This window comes from Vitis riparia, chromosome 8, assembly GCF_004353265.1.
Source record: "Vitis riparia cultivar Riparia Gloire de Montpellier isolate 1030 chromosome 8, EGFV_Vit.rip_1.0, whole genome shotgun sequence".
NCBI classification, from domain to species: Eukaryota; Viridiplantae; Streptophyta; class Magnoliopsida; order Vitales; family Vitaceae; genus Vitis; species Vitis riparia.
The window spans coordinates 10,143,727-10,167,297 of record NC_048438.1 but is presented as its reverse complement, the minus strand read 5'-3'; the positions used below and the strand labels follow the sequence as shown (position 1 = coordinate 10,167,297).

General features: G+C 35.5%; 1 protein-coding gene across 1 annotated transcript; it reads left to right on the top strand.

Annotated features, from left to right (window-relative positions):
- Nucleotides 1-10,699: 10,699 nt before the first annotated feature.
- Nucleotides 10,700-12,223, top strand: LOC117920611 (pentatricopeptide repeat-containing protein At2g38420, mitochondrial). The gene has a single exon (XM_034838218.1). It carries the CDS (start codon nucleotides 10,700-10,702, stop codon nucleotides 12,221-12,223), a length of 1,524 nt encoding a protein of 507 aa, XP_034694109.1.
- Nucleotides 12,224-23,571: the final 11,348 nt, after the last annotated feature.

The window sequence follows — 23,571 nt, the reverse complement described above, 5'->3', positions numbered from 1 at the left end:
AAAATAATCAAAATCGAAACAAAGTGGAGTAGTAAACGACCAATCCCAGCAGAACAACTTGTGGCCCTTTCCGTCCACACCAAACAACAAGACATTGAATATTTCTAAATGACCAAAATGAAGAAATCAAATATAGGTCAAAAAACCCAGAGTAACCAGAAGCATACCTGGACAAAGTCGGCTGCAATTGCTCCTCTTCCACTCTCGTGCGCTTTACTGCCCTTGACAATCAAAGAATCCTCTAAAAATTCCTCTTCTCCTCCAGCCCAAAAAAAATTCCCCCCATTTCAACATCCTTTTGCACGTATATATATCAACCCCCAAAGACCCAAATATGTTCCAAAACAAAAAAGGAAAATCTCATTTTCCTTTTTGTTCTTTTCTTCCTTTTTAAATCTACTTTCCTTTCTTTTATTTCCCTTCCTTTCCGAAAATCAGAATACTTCTCTCTTTCCATGTAGGATCTTCTCCAATGTGTGCATTCAAATCTCATGCCAAAATAAAATAAGAATTAAAATTAGTAAACGTCATGAAATTGAAAATTAAAACTAATTTAAAATTATGCAATTAAAAACATCATGTCTATCATAGGTACACAAAAATAATTAAGACATCAGTTTACACAATTAGTCATTAATCTCATGCAATATTCTATAAAATAAATAAATAAAAACAAATAACTAATCAAATAATAATAAATAAATAAATAAGAAATCAAGTACATGCAAGCATAAAAAATGCAAATCATGCAAATTATGCAAGTCATATAGGAATTACCTAAAAGGTAACACAGGTGGGCCAGATGTCTAAGTGAACTAAACCCAATGAAGTGTCTAAGTGGGCCTAAGGTGGCGCCTAGTGGGCCTAGGGCGTTTAGGAAAGTGTCTAAGTCTAAATCGAGGCTACCAAAGATCACAATAAGGGGTCAGATAGTCCCTCAACCAGAGTCTCCGAGGTGGCTCAAGAAAGGTAAGTAGCATGAGTAGATATGGGCCACCAAGAAGCTAACTTTAAAGTATCGAACAAGTATCTAATAGGACATATGCTAGGAAGACAAAACTGAGGGTTTACTTTGGAAAGAAACACAACTTGCACCTATGGACTCCGAAGCAGCCCCATGCATTATTGAAAAAAGTAAGTTAGAGCTTTTTTATTTAATTTTTGTTGGGTGAATAAAAAATAATTTTTTTTAAGAATGATTAGTTAATTAATTTAGTGAATCTTGTGTTTGTGTTTGTATGTTTTCGATTTCTTTAATTCTGATTTTAATCCATTAATATTCAATTTTGTAGTTGATTATAATTTTAGTTAGTTAATTTAGTTAATTACATATTATTTTTTCATGTTTTAAGTTTAGTAATTTTAATTTTGATATATTAATATTTAGTTTGAGCTTTCTGGAATTTTAGCTAATCAATCTAGTTAATTACATATTATTGTTTTCACATTTTTCAAGTTTGTTAAACTTTGGCTTTTAATTCATCATATTTTGTTTGAGTGTTAATTTACTTTAATTGATCCCATGTTATTATTTCCATATGTTAAGTTTGTTGGTTTTAATCCTTGATCGGTTTTTATCTTAGTTCATGCGCTTCTTGAATTCTAGATGTTAGTCTTGGTTAATATTTTTGTTAGTTTGTTTGACTTGAAAGCCCTTAGTTTGTTGCCTTAGTGATTGTTGGTCAAATCCTTTTTTTGAAGGCTATTGGAAACTCATGAAGGTTGTCCCTTACTCTCACCACTTTAGTCGGCCTGTTGTCTAAAATTTTATTTTGTGATTTTGTTTTCTTCTGGGTTGCCTATGTTTGATCATTGAGTATTGTCGTTTGTAAATTATTTCTTTCCTTTTAAGAAGAAACCTTTTTTCAAAATGTTCCTCATTAAAATGAATTTCAAAAATTCATTTAGAGTCCTTAGAATTGAAATCTCGTTTTTTTAAAATAACATGCAACCATGTCTTAATCGGTTCACATCTTTCTCAGTTTTCAATGAAAATTCTGGTTTTGAGTAAGACACGAATCCAAGCTTGTGATCCCAAATGAATGGGATAACTCTAGGCTAGATTTGTGTATATCAATTGGGGAATTGGTGGAACCCTTATGTAAGAAAATTTTTCAAAACTCTTCCTTGTTGCCAATTTTCACTCAACCATTGACCCTTTAGCTTTAAAATTCATTTTACCAACTTTATAATATCTTTAAAAATTTTCCAAAACTTGAATGATTTTCCTCACTTCTTGAACTTGAATTTAAAACTTTGTTTGAGTTATAAAGAAATTTTGGAATGGAAGATACAAATGAGTCTTTAGGGGGGTTCTGTTTTCATCCAATTCTAGACACTTGAAATTTTTTTCTAAAAATAAAATAACAAATGACTTTTTAAATTTGATTTGATATTTTCCTTAATTTTATCTTGAAATTGATCTTAGACTTCTAAAATATTAAAAAAATATGCATTTTTGAGGGAGATATGATTTTTCAAAGTCGTACCCACTGTACATAATGGAATCTAGACATCTGATTAGTTAGAGTGTATTAAAAATATTTTTTAGCACTACTCGACCCTAAATTTATTTTTCCTATGATATACACACTTTGAAAGATGTGTGTGATTTTTTTGTATGATTTTATGTGATCTCTTATTATATTTAAAAAAAAAATGTTATGCATGTCACTATTTTTTACCTAATCTGGATTTTGTAGAACTTTTAGGTATCTTTGCAACAATCTGTCATGTGAATGAGTGCTTAGTTTTTGGTATCTTGTTATATATGGGTAAGAGTTGTCTCCTGAATTTTTTTGTAATTAAATTCACTCCAAGACATTTTTTTAGAAATTGTTTTATGATGCTCCCTTTTTTAATTGCATGTTGATGATCCTGTATATTGCTTGAATTGGTTATTTATTTTTGGAGACATTCAACTTATTTTGGCTCAATTTTGACTTTGGTACTGTATATTAGATATAATAAAGATATTATATAATGTATATTTGTCCTAACCTCTCTAGCATTTTCGGAGGAATCTTATAAATTATGCATGCTATCTAGGTACACTCTCTATCACTTACTTTTTGGAATTTTATGACCATGCATGTTGTTGTGAGCCTTCTCTATGTTTGATTCCATCCTTAGGTGCTTAGATGTCTGTTTGATTTGCTCTGATTAAATACATGTCGTGTGCTATATTTTTGTGCTAACTTTCATGTCTTATGATAGCGATTGAGAAGTAGTCTTAGTACACATCCTAACCTTCCTCTGCGATTGTGATTTGATTTCTTTTTTTAGCATGCTAGTTTTGAAATCACCTTAGCATACCTAGGTACCTTCAATCAATTGATTAATTGCCACTTTTCCCTCAACTTAGTCATTAGAGACCTCTTTAGGGCTTAATTGGGTGCTACTTCTTATAGGTACCTTCCCAATAGGTAACCTGATCCCCGGACCAAGACTTGGGTTTTTCAAGACTTGTTTTTCCTAAACTATGGAGTCACTCATTTAGGGTTTTCTTTCTTGTTTTATTTTCCCTTTTAAAATAAAATAAAATAAGTGGCGACTCCAACTTTTCCAAAACTAATTTTTTACCAATAAAAATGAGTCTTGTCGATTGAATGGGAATGCATGTGAAAAATGCGGGTCCATAGATATTTTTGGAAAGTTCAAGCAAAGAAAAGCTATGATTGAGAAGTAGGCAAGAAAACAGATCAAACACTTGAGAATTGACAATGACATAGAATTTTAAAGAAGAAGTTCAATGAGTTTTGCAAGAATAATGATATTGTGAATAACATAGTTAGGCATAGTCCACTGTGGACCCGCATTTTTGCACGATGCATTCCCACTCGATTGATGAGACTCGCTTTTGATTAAAGTGAAAGATTGATTTTTATAAAAAGTTGGAGTTGCCACTTACTTTTATTTATTTTTAAAGGGGAAAACAAGTAAGAACAAAACCCTTAAAAAGACTCCCGATTTTTTTGAAAAAACTGTCTACGAAAAACCTGAGTTTGAGTCTAGGAATCATGTTACCTATCAAGAAGGTACCTCCAAAGAGGTAGCACCTCTCTAAGCCCTAACAAGGTCTCTACTAGCTTAATTGAGGGAAGTATGGCAATTAATCAGTTTATTACAAATACCTAAATGGATTAAGGTGATTTTGAAACTCTGTTGTGACTAGTATGCCAAAGAAGAATTCAAAACACAATAATAAAGAATGATAGTATACGTACCTGAATCATAACTTAAGCGCTATCACAAGATCAACAAAATTAGTTCAGATATTTAACATGCATTTTATCAGAGAAAATCAATCAAACATTAAGGCATGAAACTCAATTAATGCATTTATTCAAAGCCAATTGTCAAGCAATTTTCCAATTCTTACTCAAATAAAAGAATTTGAAGAAGAAAAAAAAACTTAATCTCAATCATAATTTATCAAACAATCAACATTCAATGAAACGAAATCCTAAATGTTAAACCTAACAACACACATGTGTGACCCGATTTGTCCTCACCCAACCTATTCTAATGTATTCAAAAAATAATAATGAGATCAAAAGAAATAAATATATAAGATATGGAACGATAAATCAAAATTGGGACAATTAGATAATTCATCTCAAGGTGTCCAAAATTCGATTAATGCCTTGATATTCTCCCCGTTGTGTTTGACTCATTTCCTCTATACAAACCAAAAAGTCTTCATTTTTATTGAATTTCTAGCCATCGAAATCACTTATATGCAGACACTTCAACTTCGGACACTAATCATAGATTATAGCATTAATTCATCTCATGCATTGAGATCAGTTTAAGCCATTACACGATTGCCACTTTCAACCATTAAATTTTCCATGATTCAGCTGCACAAAGCTCCATTGACAGCTGCATATTCATCCATTAAAATCAGCCTCTTATACCTCCATTTACAACTGCATGTTCAACTATTAAAATTTCAACCTCATTCTCCATTAAGGCCACACCTAATTCATGAACAATTTCACTAGAATTTCAGCTATCAACTTTCTTCGATGCAACCTTCAAATTTATTAAAATTCAGTTATATTTCCATTTGAATTAAAGCAAACTTTCAGCCATAATTTTCAGCTCACTTATCAATGGTTCTTCACCAAAATTTCAACATATTTCATTGTGAATTCTCAGTCATGTAAAAGGCTTCTATCCACATCCACAAATTCAGCCCTGAGATTCAATGCTCCTATGCTGTCTTATATCCTCATTTATCCACTCAAAGCTCACTCCATCCAAAGCACACTCCGTTGACATTTGAGCCACAAAATTTACATTTGCTGCCACTTTCTCTACAACCATTAACCTATATTACGCAGCCACAACTTTCAGCCCTTAAACTCCTTTATATACAGCCATCAAACTCCCGTATTTCTACCACAGGAATGCAGCTACAATTCTTACATATACAACCATTAACTCATGCGTACACCTCTGTAAATTCAGGTATGAAAAGAACCATATATGTAACCACCTTTATTCTATGATTTTCCACCAAATTTGACTATGAAATCAGCCATGAATTCTTCATTAATTCAGTCATTAGATGTCTGCCACTTTCTTCCATTATGCTTCCCAAATAGTATCTACTTTAAACAACTATAAGACACCTGGCCTCCATTGCAATCACTTGGAAGCCCCATATACATCCACACATTTGGCCGTGTAACTCCCACTATGTAGCACCAAATTTCAGTCATGACATCACCAATACAAGGCCACTTCCTTGATTTCATATAAAAGAAATTCAGCCATGTATTTATCATTAAATCCACATTGAATCTTACTATTTCTCCACTTTGAGTTCAACTACCAATATTGAATTACAAAGCCACCAAATTCCATTATTTTGTCCATGAATGGTTCAGCGACAAAGTTCTCCACATGCATGGCTACAAACTCCATTTCCATTTGAATTTTTTTAACTGTAAAAGATTCATTTTTCTAGTTATGTTTCCACACAATTCCACCATAAAATTACCAAACAAATTCAATGCATCATTCCACTAAATTCAACCACAAAATTTTCCACCCAAATGAGTTTTCTTTCACTTAAATTTCAGAATAAAAGAAAGCTTAATGTACAACCACATTCATCCTCAATTAAGTCGCCGAAATCATTCACTTAAAAAAAAAAACCAAAATATCAAGATTCTAACTTTCAATCCACCATTGAAAAATGAAAACTAGAGAAGAAAACTAACTTTAAATCCTATTAAAAAACGAAACTAACACATAAAAACTCTAACTTTGAATTCGAGTAAAAATTGAAACTAAAATATATAAAAATAATAATATCCTTCCATTAAATTAAAAAAACGAAGCTAATATAAAACAAGCTAGCTTTAAATCACATTAAAATCAAAAATAAAATAAGAAAAGAAGCTAACTTTTACTCTAATTAAAAGTAGAACCTAAAATAATAAAAAATGAAAATTTTAACTCACATTTTCCATGGAGAAAGGTGGTTGTATGAAGACCTTCAGAAGACTTGTTGTTGTGGGTCTTTTCTTGAAGTGAATAGTCCATGCGTTTCCACCTAAAAGCTGCAGCCTTCCCTTGAAGTCCAGATGCGTACCACTTGTTTATTGACGCAACCCATATGGAGACTCCTCCTCAAATAGCCTATTGTAATTGCCTCTTTTATATGCAACCAGCAACTTTGAAAAATCTGGCGGTGGTATCCTTTTGGATCTTGTTGCCCATGGAGAGATGAAATTTTGTGGTCTTCCTCTTTGCACGGCAAAGTTGTGAAGCTACTCTCATAATCGAATACTTAGAAATCTCAACTCGAACCTCTAAAAGAGATTTTGAACCTTCAGTATAGAATGGGTACTGAAGAGTTTTCCATTCAACTCCCTCCGTTGCAACAGGAGCTGCAGCCTCTTCCTCCTCATGAGCTTTCATCAGCTTCTCCAATTGCCCATCAGCATCCAGTTTTGCCATAATCATCCTCAACCGATCTCGTCTTTCCATCTCTCTTTCTCCAAAAGGGTTATGGGTTCACCAAGCTGACGAAGGTGAGTTTGTACAGCCATGTCATTAGTAGGCACTGCTAGAGCAGAAGCACGACGTTTCATCAAGAATTCCTGCTTTGTTTTTTCTTGTCGTTCTCTAAACTGTCTGCTCTCTTCTGAAATCTCATATTCTACAGCTGAACCTGAAGCTGCCTGGGCACGGCCTGAGTCATCACGATCAGAATCTGAATCACTAGCTCTCATCTCACCATTTTGTGGAAGGGGTGGCCTAAGGACAGGTGGACACACAGGGAGAGGAACCAATGATCGGAAGATTGGGCCAAAAACTGAGGGTATGAGAGCAATAGGAGGCACAATTGGAGGAGGGACTAACGAAAGAATAATAGGTTGCAATGCTGTTAGTGGGGTAGGATCAATGGTTGAAACTGGAGTTTGATCATCAATGACTGTCGCTGAAGGTTCTGCAAGTGAAACTGAACTAGGGTTTTCCTCGTCTACATCCATGCCTGTATCAGCCTTATAACTCCTGCAGAAGATTTCCTCCTCTGATTTTGCTCTCAAAATCCCCTTGCTTTCTCTCTCTCTCTCTCCCCTCCCCTTAGTTCTCTGTTTTTTTTTTTCTCCTCAAATCTGAATCCCCTCAGTTCTCTGTTTTTCTTCTCTCCTCAAATCTGAATCCCCATCAGTTCTCTGTTTTTTCTTCCCCCTCCAAATCGTCCACCTCCCTTCTGTGCTTTTCCCATGCCAAACTCCTTGAAACTCGTCACTAACCCTTTTTCCCAAGCATCATATGAAAATAAAATAAAAAATAAAAACATAAAGTAAATAAACAAATAATAATAATAAGATAATATCACTAATCACATGCAATTTTCTGGAAATAAATAATTAGAAGAATAAATAAATAAAACAAGAGAACAAATAAATATCAAATGCACATAATCAATAATCCAAATATTAAACTAAAATACAAATAAAAAATAAAAAATAAACAAAATATCAAATTGACACAATTAAATACCCAAAATTCATCTCAAGCAATAAAAAATCAAAATCAAGTCAAATACTCTCCTAATCTCAAAAATCAAGCAATCAATCTAAGGGAATTAACCCCCAAAAAAAAAACATCTAAGTGGCCTAGGTGAAAAAGTGCCTAAATGACCTAAGTGGAAAGTGTCAAGGTGAACTAGGAGTGTACCTAATGGGCCAAGTGCATCTAAATGGGTTTAGGGTGCCAAAGTGGGCCTAAGGTGGTGTGCCTAATGGGTCACTAAGGAATTATTGTAAAGTATCAAACGAACACGTAATAGGACATGTGCTAGTAGGACAAAATAGAGGGTCTACATCCACAATGAAATGTATTTGTAGAACAAATAAACATAATTCTTTTAGAGAGAGCACAATGCATGCTTTCAAATACAGGATTGTCGAAAGATTTCTAAGATGAGATGATAAATTCGACTTGTTATCTTATGGATGGACCTCCTTCAATTCCTATTAATTGTTAGAGTCTTGAAGAGGTATGGTCCGATTCCCTTTTCTAATTGTGCTAATTTAAGAATTTTCGGTTGTCTTGCTTATGCTCACGTGTATAAAGGTAAGTTGGAACCAAGATCAAGAAAGTGCATATTTTTAGGATATGCAGATGAAGTGAAAAGGTATAGGTTGTGGTACTCTGATTCAAAATTCTCCAAATTTCTTATTGGCAAGGATGCCACTTTTAATAAGTTTGTAATGTTGAGTCCTAAGAAAGAGCACTTTGATGCAAAAAAACAACCCGTGTGTGAGAGAAAATGTGGAGTTTGTGTCTAAAGCTTCAAGAACCATAGAAAGAACAATTTAAATAAAGCCAAAGAAAGAAGAAGTGCAACATCTTGATAATAAAGAAATTGGACAACAAAAACAACAATATAGTTTAGCCAAAGATAGAATGAGAAGAGAAATTAAACCACCTCAAAGGTATACTTATATAGATTTGGTTGCTAATGCACTTAGTGTAGAGAGAGCATTGAAAATGAGGATCCTTGACTTATCATAAAGCCATCATCACTAATAGAGAGTCTACATAATGGATTGTTGTTATGAATGAGGAGATTGAATCTCTTCAAAAGAACTATATTTGGAAACTATTTGAGAAGCCTAAAGATCAAAAGATTGTTGATTGTAAGTGAGTCTTTAAAATAAAGGAGGGAATTCCAAGAGTGGAGGATGATAGGTTTAAAGCAAGCTTTGTGGAAAAGGGTTCACACAAAAGGAGGGTGTGGATTTTAATGAAGTGTTTTCTCCAATTGTGAAGTATAGCTCAATTAGGATGTTACTTGCTATGGTTGCTTTATTTTATTTAGAGTGAGACCAATTTGATTTCAAGACTGTTTTTCTAAATGGTTAGTTGGACGTAATTGGTGGTGGTAGTATTTGAAGGCCCCTTAGGGGTGTAGAAGCGAAGTAACATGGAGGACTTTCAATTTTGTTTGAATCTTGGAAATTTGAGTCAAGGTGAAAATTGTTGAAAAGTGTCTTAGATTCCATTTTGAGTTGATTGGAAAGTCATTGATAGTTTCCTTGTAAAATATATTCATGTAAGAGAGTTTCCTATTATTATAAAGAAAATATCATATTATGGGATCTTCTTTTAGGACTAGGTATCTTTGACAATTATATAATTAGTTTCCTATATGGAATTCTCCTATGTAATTAGGGAAATATATAGGAAAAGATTTTGACTTTAAAGAGAGAGTTTCTTTTAGGTGTAATTGAGACTTTGGAATTTAAGAGCTCTAAGATTATAATCTTTTTCAACAATAGTGGAAGTCCTTCTTCGTCTTTACCTGTAATGTAGGCTTTAAGTAGAACCACATAAAGTGTTATGTGCTTTGTATGTTTTTGTTTTTGTTCTCTTATTTTTTTTGCTTATTACTATTCTTTGTTGTAGTTTTTCACAACAAAGTAACATTAGAGCCTAGGATGAAGAGTTTTGGAAGAACCAAAGAGAACAAAGTATAGAAGAAGATGACAAAAGGAATTTTAGTTGAAGGTAAAGTTTGTATTATAGAGAGATGAAAGATTGACCAAATGAAATTTCATCTAAGGTGGAAATTGTTAGAAAGAGTCTTAAATTACTAATTAGTTTATATATATATTATAGAGAATATGATATAGAATGTTTCATATTTTCGTATGTCATTATAATATTAAATTTTCATATAAAATAAAAAAAATTATTAAAAATATCTTTATAAATATTTCAAGTCATTAAGAGAAAAGTTTATAAGATGAAAATAGACCTATAAATACTATATGTGGTGGATAAAGATGTGAAGAGGAATAGAAGAAACTCGATAAAATGAGAGGCTCATGAATCAGGATTTAAAACCTTGTGTATTTTTGTGTGAATTATTTATCTTTATATTTGCATTAAAGTTTGGAGTGGCCCAACAAATGTAACTTTTAGGCTGCAAAGCGCAAAAGAAAATAATGGGGAAATTTGTGCTTGTCACACCAAGTAATGTGGGTTGCTCCCCTTTTATCTTGCCGCTCTTTTTATCAATTTCTCTACCTGTCAGTGGAAAAAAAACCGCATTGATCCTGGAGCTCTTTTGAGCAATTTCACTACCTGTGAGGTAAAAATAAATAAACGAAGTTTTGGGTTTTAAAAGCTATACGAAGAGAGTGGGAGGCGCTAGCATTCGAACATGGCGATGCTTAGACCACCTTCTTTCTCAAAAACCAATTTTCTGAGGAAAAGAAGAAAGTGGCCTCTCTCACCCTACAAAGCTACATGGCACGAGACCTTCCATCATCACCAAGCCATGCAAACCCTCAAAAACACCATCGCAAACCAATCACCATCACCACAGAGCCCCAGCAATTCTCAGTTTCTCTCTATTCTCATAGACTCCTTCAGAATCTACAACTCCGATCCCACCCCCAATGCCTACCGCTTCGTCATCAGTACCCTAACCCGATCCCGGCAATTCCACCATCTTCCTCCTCTCCTCCACCGCCTTGAAAAAGTTGAGAAGTTCGAGACCCCGGAATTTATTTTCATCAATCTGATCAAAGTTTACGGCAACGCCAACATGTTTGAAGACGCCGTCGACCTTTTCTTTAGAATTCCGAACTTTAGGTGCGTCCCATCTGTTTACTCTCTCAATGCTCTTCTCTATGTGCTTTGTAAGAGAAGAGAGGGCCTTGTAATGGTTCCTCAGATCTTGTTGAAGAGCCAGGCTATGAATATCCGGCTGGAGGAATCGAGTTTTCGGATATTAGTTGCTGCTCTTTGTAGAATAAAAAAGCATAATTATGCGATTCGGATATTGAATTATATGTTGAACGATGGGTACGCTGTTGATGCGAAAATGTGCTCTTTTATACTGTCGTCCCTTTGTGAACAGAAGGGTTTATCAGGTGATGAGGTTCTGAGGTTTATGGAGGAAATGAGGAAACTTGGGTTTTATCCTGGTAGAGTGGATTGCAATAATGTGATTAGGTTTTTGGTGAAGGAAGGGATGGTGATGGATGCTTTAGGTGTTTTTGATCAGATGAAAACTGATGGAATTAAACCTGATACTGTTTCTTATACTATGATTTTAAATGGGGTTACTGCGGATGGGGATTATGAGAAGGCGGACGACCTGTTTGATGAAATGCTTGTACTGGGTGTGGTTCCTGATATTCATGTTTACAATGTTTATATAAACAGTTTGTGCAAGCAGAATAATATTGAAGAGGGAGTCAGGATGCTTGCTTCTATGAGAGAGTTGGGGTGCAAGCCTGATTATGTTACTTATAATATGCTCTTGGAGGGGATGTCTAAAGTTAGGGATCTGGGTAGGATGAGGGAGCTTGCGAGGGAGATGGAGTTGGAGGGTGTACAGTGGAACTGGGAAACTTACAGGATTATGCTTGATGGTTTAGTTGGCAAAGGTGAAATCGATGAGTCATGCAGCTTGTTGGAGGAAATGTTGGACAAGTATTTCTCTTGTTGGTGTTCGACATTTGATGAAATAATTTGTGAGTTGTGCCAAAGGGGATTGGTTTGTAAAGCACTGCAATTGGTGAACAAAATGGTCAGTCAGACCATTGCTCCTGGGGCTAGGGCCTGGGAAGCGCTACTCCTTGGTTCTGTTGAATTCAGTTTTGCAGAAACCATTTTGACTGAATTGGTCAACCCTATACAAATTCACCCAGTTAGATTGCCAGAACATCAACCTTAATATAGAACCTGGCAAATGGTTGCATCCCAGATTCATCACCGAAGAGATTTACCATAAGAAATACTTACCCTATTGGAAATTAGCCTTATAAATTTCCCCTTTTTGGGGGACAACTGTAGCTTGTCTTTGAACATTGAACTATCTGTAACATCATTGATCTTCAATTCAACATTAAGGAGAGATGCTAGTGAAGCATGAAAAAGGATGTCATTAAAAAGGCAATTTTGTGTTTCTCTTAGGTACTTTTTCATTCAACTATTCAAGGCATAATATACTACTTGTATATACTTTAAGAACCTGTATTGTAAACTAGTATCTCTGTTTGTTGTGCTCATGGAACTTTTTTCCTCCTTTAAACCGACATATGCTTGAGTTGCAGCAACTTGTTAGCCATAAATCACCTCTTGCTTCTCTACTTCATCTACTGCTGTTATTTTTTTTAAATGAAATTCAAACTACTAATTTCCAAGTTCACTTTTTAACTTCTAACAATATTTTATTTGCCCTGTGAAAAAAGTAATCTTTGTTGATCCTTGTTTTACCGTGCCCCACAAGGAAATTGAGTGTTTCATCATCTAACCTGAAAGCTAAGAAAGAAGGAACTTTTCGATCAGTTCAATTGTCCCACATGATGTTAAGTTCAACAAATACATATTATGAAGCACAGTAGATCAATAATTGGTGGTAAGGGATCCTATTGAGCCTCTTTTATCCATGTTTCCATTCCCTTTAAGTAATACAAAATCAACATTCTCTTTGTTGTTAATTCATAATCATAGTTTTAAAAGGCTCAAGGGGCACCAAGACGCAAAGTACTTCTAGAGCCTGAAGTGCAAGGTGCACCTAAGGCACGGGTTTTAGTGAAGTGAAGCGCATCCTAATTTACTTATATATATTATATAATCAAATTTAAATAATTTATTTGTCTTAAACACATAAATCATTAAATATCATCCAAAACTTCAATTTAATCAACAAAAAACACATAAATCATCAATACTAAGGTCTCGGAAAGGTACGTCTATTTTTCTCCTATATTTCCTCTTCTTCTTCATCTTCTTTGCTTCTTCATCTCATAGTAGAGGTTAGGGCAAATTTTGGAGGTGTTGTCGGGTTCAAAACAACCAGAAAAGAGGGTTGGAATGAAAAACGAAGCCAAAATGGCGTCGTTTTGGCATTTTTTTTTTTTTTTTTTAAATAACAGGCTTCAAAACAACATCGTTCTAGTCTCAAAAAAAAAAAAGGCTTCTCTTCTGCCCTCTACAACCCGTCACCGGAGAAGAAGACCAGAAGAAGAAGAAAAAGATAGGAGATCGAGGTGCACCTATGAACCGTGTCACACCTTGCCAGAGGCAAGCACCTTGCGCGCCTAAGCAGCACATTAGTGAAAGGGCGTCGCTTTCTTTCAAGCGAGGCACCAAAGAGTCGCGTCACACCGCTTGGAGCCTAAGCACGCCTTAGGCGCACCTTTCACAACTATGTTCATAATGATGTTTGATGTTCCTCTCAAATCCCAAGTCTTTTATCGATGATTACACTAGGGTGAATTGGTTATCCTCATGAAAAACAAATCAAATGTTAGTTTTGCATTTCTTATCTTTCACAAAATAGTTAGCACACAGTTTGAGAGTTAAAATAAAAGCCATTAAATTTGATAATGGGAAAAAGTACTTTAATAAAGTTTTTTCTCCTTTTCTTGAAAAAGAAGGAATTATACACCAATCTCTATGTACTAATTCCTCACAATAAAATGGTATGGTTGAGTGAAAAAATAAGCAACTATTAGAAATCACTCAAGCCTTACTTTTTTAGAAAAATATGCCTAAATCATATCAAGGAGACATTGTCCTAACTACAGCTTATTTGATTAACCGACTAACCTCAAAAGTGCTTGAAAATGAAACTCCATTGGACACACTCTCAAAAATTTTCCCGCATTTCAATAGTACTAGTAAACTTTCTCCTAAAGTCTTTGGTTATGTGTTGTTTGTCCATATCTATCCTCCAAATTGCTGCAACTTGATCCCGAGCTCTAAAATATCTATTTGTAGGATACCCTCCTACCAAAAAGGTTATAGATGTTATCATCCTGCTTCTAAAAAAATTTTTACAACCATATGTTATGTTTGCTGAAAATCAATCTTTTTTCCTAGTACTTATTTTCAAGGGAAGAGCTTAGATGAAGATAAGCTCCTCTTATGTTTTGCTTGATTTTCCTAAACTTTCTTAAACCATGCCACTTGCACCTAAGGTCTCACCTATAAGTTCTACTTCCTTGTCACTTAGTCAAGAATCCTTATAAAAAATAGATAAAGGGGGAGTTAATGTGATTGTCATGCCACTATAGGTTTACTCTAGGTGGAAATAGTCCCAACTTAATCAAATGCAAGCTTAAGAGTTTGAACTCGAGTTAGGTAATGAACACACAAAATCCACTAATTCTATTTCTAGTGTCATTTCTCTTGCTTCAAATTTGTTGCTTTCAGCAAAAGCTCATGATCACTTTGTTCAAAATGAAGATTCGGAAGTGTTTCCTAATCTCCATTTACCAATTACCCTTAGGAAAGCTACTAAAAAATGCACTCAACACCTTATCTCCAATTGCATTTCATTTGAAAACCTATCCTTATCACATAGAGTCTTCCTTACCCAATTAACTTCAATTGAAATTCCTCAAGTAGTTCAATAAGTACTTAGAAGCATGAATTTAAGGAAAGCCATGGAAGAAAATATATTATCTCTTGAGAAAGCTAAACTTGGAAATTAGTTGAATTACCAAAGGGAAAAAACTAGGTGGATGTAAATGGGTGTTCACAATTATATATAGAGTTAATGGGAAGTTTGAGAGATATAAGGTTAGGCTGGTGGCCAAGGGGTATACATAAACTTATGGGGTGGACTACCAAGGAACATTTGCTTTGGTAGGAACGATGTATACCATTCTTATATTACTATCCTTGACAACTACCTTTGGTTGGTATTTGCAGCAACTCGATGTTAAGAATGCAATCTTACATGGTGATTTAGAATAGAAGTGTATATGGAAAACCACCAGGTTTCAATGGGGACTTCAAAAGAAATAATGTGTGCAAACTAAGAAAGGTGTTTTATGGCTTTAAACAATCTCCCCGAGCATGGTTTAGAAGATTTGTAAAAGCTATGAATGACTTGGAGTTTTGACAAAGCCAAGGAGATCATATACTCTTCATGAAACGCTCACATGTGGGTAAACTTACCATTGCCATAGTTTATGTTGATGACATAATTGTGAAATGAGATGACTATGAGGAAATAAAAAGGCCTAAGAAGAAACTATCTAAAGATTTCATGATAAAAGACTTGAGAAGACTCAAGTGCTTTTTGGGGATTGAAATGGCCCACTCAAGGAGGGGTATTTTTATCTCTTATGAGAAGTATATTTTGGATCTTTTTAAGGAGACTAGTATGCTTGGTTGTAAGCCTGTTGACACCCCTATTGAACAAAATCATGAGTTAGGGAAAACTTGAGAATATGTAGTAATAGAATGTAGAATGTTTCAACATCTAGTTGGGAAGTTAATCTACTTATCACACACAAAGCCAAATACAACCTATGTTGTCAATATCATAAGCCAATTTATGGATTCTCCTAGGCAGTATACAAGATTCTATATTACTTAAAGTCAACTCTAAGAAAGGGAATTTTCTTTATGAAAAATTGAAGAGTTGAGCCTAGAGGCATACATTGATGTGGATTAGGCATGGTCAGTGGTGGATTGATATTCTACCTCCCATTACTGTACACTCTTAGGTAGCAACTTACTGACATGGAGAAGTAAGAAGCACTATGTGGTGGTTCGACACACATAGGATTTGTGAGCTATTATGGATAAAGATTGTCCTTGATGATGTGGAAATGGATACTGAGGTTATATTGTAATAGCAAATTAGCAATCAATATTGTTCACAATTCAGTACAATGTGACTGAACAAAGCATGTTGAAGTAAATAGACACTTCATTAAGGAAAAAACTCAAAGGTGATTTGATCTATACACCTTATGTTTCAACAAAAAGGCAACTTGCACATGTGTTAACCAAAGGATTGACAAGTCACCAATTTCAAATAATTACATGCAAGCTGGAAATGGACAATATCTATATATTTGAAATGATTTTGTATTTATTTCTTTCTTTTTCTTTCTTTGGTAGAATATGATTTATGGGAGAGATTATAGGATGATAGATGGTAAGTAAAACTGATCCTTAATTTATGGGAGAGATTTTAAGGGAACCTAATCCCTAGTTGTGTATAGTAGGATGTACATATTGTATTCTAATACAATTCAAATAGAACAAAATTTATTTCAGATTCCACCAACACATCATCTTGTTTTTTGCCATTTTTGTTGTCATTTTGTTCAATACTTCAACGAGTGTAGCAGTTTTACTTTTTCTGTGTGCCGCATGATCACATTCAGGTAGGTTGCTTGTCTAATCTCCTCTAGCCAAAGTTTCCATTCTGACTGATGTTTCTTGCTTGTCTCTCAAAATTGTATTCTTTGGGTTTTAAATGACTTGCTTTGGTGTAGCGGGTCAGGGCTGGATGTCTAATAAATTGTACCTGGCTGTAAATGTTGTGTTCGAGCACCTTCTTACTTTGCCAAAAAAAGAAGGTTTCTGAACCGAAAATTGGTGATGGTGGGGCTTCATCCAAACCTCTGGATCTTGGTCAGCTGAGGTTCTGACCTGAACTTAACCTGGCCAAACAGTGTTCCACCATAAGCTCCTGCTTTCAGACTCTCTCTCTCTCTCTCTCTCTCTCCATATATTAGGATTTTGATTAAAAGGAAATTATTTTTAAAAACAATTGTAGCATACAACATTTACACACAGTAGGTAGTCCAGGATCATATGTAGCACAGAGCCTGGCATTATGGTACTTAAATGAGGTGGATTTGAGTGGAACTGCATCAACTCTGTTTGTGGGTCTCTACACTGTCGTCAAAGCTCTGGACCCCCTTCAACAGTTCAGCCAAGGGAAATGCTGTCCCAGACCCTGTCCTAAATTTAACACTTGGCATCCTATCTCCTCCACTCAACTGTTAATTCTCACCTCCTAGTCTTTGCAAAGCAATTAAAATTTGCAATCAAATTTATGGAAACAAGCACCACTAACTTGGATTTATGATATTCTCAGGTGTTACTATTAGGCAACAAAAATGCATTTCTAAGCATCACACTTGCTCAAGTGAATGAACCAGCGGGGGCTTGTGTCTCCAGCCATAGTCGGCAGCTTGGACAACCAGGGAACTTGGACCCAAAACATCTGGTAGGCAAGACAAGTCTATCCAGCTGGCAGTAACATGGTTTAATAATGTAAAATTGATGCCTCCTTATTCTTTTGCTGAATTTTGCCAAACAATAAATATCAAACTCTGTTTCTTTACTTCCTTTTTGTTCCAGAATTCTATCTTCCACTGGTTTCTATGTAAACAAATGAAACGCCCAAACTCTTACCCAGAATAAAATTTTCCAAGCTTTGGGCATAATGAGAGGTTATCAAATGTTTTTGCCTTCGATTCGAATCTAGTCCGACGACATGGATGAAATTGTAATTCACTCATTTTCACTTCTGTAGTGAAAAGATTGAAGCATCCTAGGAGCCTAGCTGGCAAATTTTCATTTGCCTGGCTGGCAAATTTTCATTTGCCTCCCTTAAAGTGAGCTTTGATGGTATCTGGAAAAGGATCGTTGCAGTAAAAAATCTTAATTAATTTAAGGACCATAATCTATAACATGATTGATCCCACAAAAGAGAACAGCTAGCAGAAAACCAAAGTTGTTTGGTGATTCTAACTATTCAATTCTGTTCCATTTATTATTGTTGTCTTCTTTCGGCGATGATGGGTGAAAAAACTAATATCAAGTGAACCTTCCTGTGAAGAGAATTAATCACATGCTTTCCACTTGAATGTAAGATGTTGAAAAAACATACAGCTCTCAGTGGACCACCTGACTTTCTAGGTGTTGAGAAGCCGGTTTCAGCAATCACATCAACATTAACTTCCATTCAATACTCTGTATTTTGATAGGCTGTGTTTGGATGTTTATAGAAATTGAATGGTCCTTCATTTATACGTTATTCAGGAAAGTGACAAGCCTCATTAAAAAATTACAGTGGGAGCCTTAAAGAAACTCAAACATATATCAAAAGAATAGGAAATAAAAAGAGATAAACCGCATACAATCAACTGCCACACCTTGGAAAACATAAGAAACTTATTCAACTTTCATTGGCCATTGGAGGGAGAAATTGTTCCCAGCCACGTGTTAAGATATCCATCTTATGGGTAAATGAGAAATTACACTTGGATTAGAAGGAGAGCTCATCGCTGTGACTTTAGCATGGAGAAGAACTAAGAGCCAAAGATAGAATAGAGACATAGGTGGCACTATTGACTGTCTCCTCGATGGTGGTACCCAGTTTCCTATTCACAATAACAGTCACCAGTTTTTATGGAACTCGTGTGTTAAATATGTCTCGTAGCTCACATCTATACCATATGCATATAGTTCTATCTAGAAAAAGATACTTCACTTCTCCTCTATCACCTCTCTAATAATTCCAGGCCTCACAAATGTAACTATCTTCTCCACCATACATGTTGGCTAACTAAACTCAGCTGAGAGAAAAACCCTATTCTCCCTTTTATTTGTTCCTCCTCGTTTCCTTGAAATTTGGTGCTTCTTCCGGGTCCATTATTTCTTGGACGCAACAGCAAAATTTAGATGACATTCATTCTTCCCCAAACTCCAAACTGTGATTGTCAAACATTTAAAACCATGACCCTACTGATCAAGGAATAAATTAAAGAGGAAACCTGCCTGGAGCACCGACAAGTGTTTTAGTACCAGAGATTTTTTTCATGAAGCTTCTTATTATAAAATACTAAATTCTTGTATCATGGTTGAAAGTTAGGTAGCATTTGATGGCGTTAGAAATTTGGTATTGGAATTTTCGAGTTGTCGAGAAGGTAGAATGGTCAGTCATGTTAAGACTTGAAATGAGAGGTTTGGACTTTAATTTAGAAAAAAACAGTATAAAAAACTTCTAGTCTTCATCACTAAATGTCTCATCCAACAATCCCTCAAGTCTTTTAATGACAAATGTTTATTCTTATATGGTTTTCTTGATTCAGATGCTGCCCCTTTCTCTGGAACTGTTATCGAAGAAGTAAGAACCCCTTTGCACAAAGGTTTCCCATATTTGTTTCATTTTTGTATATTATGGCTTATGTTTCTAAGATTTTTCCTAAATGAAACAATTATGGGAAATACAAACAATGTTATGCAAATACCTGTTTGTAAATTAGAAGTCTTAAATTGATAAATCAATTAATGAAAGAACGTAATGGAGGGTGGCAAAACATGACTTCTGAATACTGAAAAACAAGAGGATTACAAATGCAGGAAAAAGGGAACACTCTAAAAATAAACCAAAACTCCACTAACCAAAAAAGGAATTTACACAATAAATTACATCTGCCTATGAATTTTTTCTTTAATTCTTTTGTCAGCTTGATCAGGCAACCCTATCACTGTATCAACCATTGTTCTTATGCTTCTTTCTCCTCCCTCTCCAAGACACCACTCACCTCCAACAGAAGAGAGAGAGAGAGAGTGAGAGAGGAAGAAGAAGGAAAGGAAAGGAAAAAAAAGAAAAGAGGGAGAGAAGATGAAGAAGCCTTGTTACTTATGATATTAATCAGAAGCCCTAATTCTGATTAAATTTGTACTATTTCTACTGGCAGGATACAAATTCAGGTTTAGAAGAACCATTTTGTTGTGTGTATGGATGCGTGTGAGAAGGGCAATAGGAAGGAAGAATTTGGATTTGAATACCTTTTAAGCCAAAAAAGAAAAGAAAAGAAAAAAAAGATGTAGACCAGTGCGGATTCAAACTTTCCGGCAAGATTTTACTCTATGGTCTGCCTACGGAAGTACACCTCATCTATTTACGAGTTTACGTGGTCTAATTGTGACAGTAATCTGGTAATTCAGGTCTGTGACCCTCTACCTTGACATTGTTACGATAAATCCCAATAAATGATGCATTGGCATCTTTACTTGTTATTGATCGTTATCCTTTCAATTATCCCAGCATATTCCTTGATAACTATGCTTGTGATTATCATGTATTATCATGGACATGACTTGGATTCTGACTTTACATTAAAAGATACGATATCTCCACCAAGAAAATGATGGGCAATTTCACTTCCAACAAGTTGATGATAAACCACAACTTACCTGGAAATGAAGCTAACTAGGAAGGTTAACTGCTTCCTTGATATCTCCGTGATAATTGGGGAGAACAGGCTTCCTGGTGCTGCAAACCGAAGGTGTAATAAGGTAGAGTGGTCATGATGGGGAAGAGGGGCACATGAAGAACCAACTCTCGCTGGTGCTAACAAGAAAAATCAAAGCAGCAAGCAAGAGTCTTAACTCCAGCAAAAGATTATTGGTTTGTGGTGCATGAGCTAGTAATGCACGTGCCCTGCTTCTCCATCTTGCTCAACACTCGCCTTTCTCATGTCACAGCCAGCAGCTATCTCTCAGAGACAGGGAGGGAAAGGTAGAGTAGGGGGGAGAGAGAGATGTGTGTGATAATGGGGAATAAGGGAAACTCTTCTGCAGTTCTTGCGATCTCTTTGCGCTCTCATTTATAACGAAAGCGGCAAATGAAGGCTGTTTCTGGGGGTGGGTGTGGGGACAAGACATGTAAAGCTTAGTTGGGTGCGGGACCCCAAGAGTTCGCATCCCAAACAGCTTGTCACAACTAGCACAGGACCACACCCCCATCACTATTTCTATTGAAATACATTGATACCCTTTCACTTTCTCCTAAATACCTTTGTCTAATTTATGTTGACACCACCTGAATTCTGAAGCATTAGTAATTACCTTTTGACTCTTCTGCAGTATCAGATGTGAAGAAAGTCTACATTGTAGAAAGAAGAGGATCCTAGACTAATTAAATAACATCCAAAAGTTCATATTACTTATAGATCTTACTCCAAAGTTCTCCATACAATGCTAAGCTTCACCTTTTCTATTGATCCTTCCCTTTCTGTTAAACTGTCAGTAACTTCAAAAGCTTTTCTTGTGATCTTGATGTTGATTCCATGTTAAACTTCTGAGATCTGAGATACTCCCATACTTTCCGGGTAGGTTCAACACTTTCATCACACAAAAGGCAATCTACTCCTAGATTATTGTTGATTTTTTCCTAGTTGCATTCACTTGGTTAACAGAATTGGTAATGGGGAGTAATTGTCATCTGATTGCCCCAAACATTTCTCCATTTTCTCTCATCAGTGTCTTCACTGGATTCTCTCAAAGAAATACATAAATTTTATGCCATGGGTTCACAATTTTAGTATCTTTTTGACTTACTAAAGATTATAATTTTTCTTAGTCGTGAACTTCTACATCAGCTCCAGAGGAAATGTAAAAGAGAAAAAAATAAAGTTGTCATTGTCATCTTTGTTGATACATTAAAAAGTAGGCAATATTTTAAATTGATAACTGCCCTGTTCATCTGACCATCTCATTATTGGCACACACAGCATCTTGTTGCGATCAGACCTTGGCACTGTATCTGTGTGCACCACGAGCATCTTGGTTTTTCAAATAAGTGCCAAACCCTCTTTTAGGCTTACTTCCTGTGATAGATTCATCAAATCATTGCCCTTTTTCTGATTCTGATATCAACTCAAAAGCTCTAATAAACCAACCAATGTCAAATTTGGAAAGCTAGGCCTCACCATCTTATGATCTGTTTACCGGGTTCTGAATATTTACCATTTCTACAAGCTAAGCCCCCCTTTTCCCTTTTCTGCAGGAGGAAAAAGGGTTTTTAGTTCCTTCTTTATATTGATGTCCCCACATTAATCTAAGACTTGTTTTTAAAGTGTCGGGTAGATAAAAATACACAAATTCACTATGGTGATGGGCATGTAATTGGAAGAGGCTGCCATGCTTGTATCTTTCATGTCTGCAATCTGGGATTGCTGCTCGCCACAGAACATGAATATCATGCGTCATTATTAAAAATGTTGCTGTCTCAAGTGTTGCCGACAAATATGTTTCTAACAAAATCACAAGAAGAATTAGAGGTTATTGAAACTCTGAAATATCTTCAGATAAACCTCAAACCACCCATGGTGGAAGTTAGAAGTTGACTGCAAAATTGTGTATAGTTTGACGGAAGAAGTTGTGGTTAAAACTGATACGGGTCATCACCATGATGATCATCGGCGAAAAATGGGAATAAGGTCATGAATCAAAATCCTAAAGTCCATTACTAAATAGAAAAATCGAACATTCAATTCAAGGCTATAAAAGAAAATGGCAATCATTTCAAGCTACCATCATCATCTCACTCAAGTCTGCTGGGGCCATGTGTGGCTATTATTCAATTGGCACATGGCTTTCAAGATCTACCTGACATTTTGCTGAAGAAATTCACACCAGACTTAGCCTTACCCCAGATCACAGTCCTTAAATCTAGGATACTTAGCATGTGCAACTTTTCTGAGTAAGGCTACCACGGTCAATTTCATGTTTTTCAACAACACAAATACATCCTGCAGAGACAGTGGCTTTTATGCCTCAGAAATGGTTTTTCACTGAGAATTAAAAGAAAGTTGCCTATTCAAACTCAAAAGATGTGTGAGGCTCAATTGAAAAAATGCACATGATGCCCATTGTTAGACTGGAAAAATATTTCCCTGAGAATCGATGAGGTTTGGATTCAATTGTTTGGAAGTTTTCAAGCAACGACCCTTGTGGAGCTGTGGGGCACCAGCACAAGCATTGAGGTGGTTGGGCTGCTATATAGGTCTTGCAACTTTTTCTCATTGCTGTGGTTCCTTCTCTTTTCTTAGTGTTGAAGATGGGTGATATATAGGGTTCGAGGAGGGCTTCATAATTGTACATTATTGTCGTCTTTACTAGACCCACTTCATCAATGGTCTACCAGTCAATTCCATGTCCACTTTTCCATTGTGGAAGTCATAGATGCCTTCTCATGTCTTTTTAACAATATATATGGAGGGAAGAGGGAGAGAATCTTTCTTTTCCCTTTTCTCCATTCACAAATTCTTGTGTTTTCAAGGGGAAAATCTACCGTATCAGCATCATATATAGACTGCAATAATCAATTCTCTTTATCTGCACACTTTATTTGCAGGGCTTTGCGCTGACGGGGTGTAACGACCCACATTAATCTAAGTGTCATTCCAGGTAAAGAGCTTTCTAAAGAGGAGTCTGAGTACTCAAGGCCCAATAAATGGTGGTTCCCAT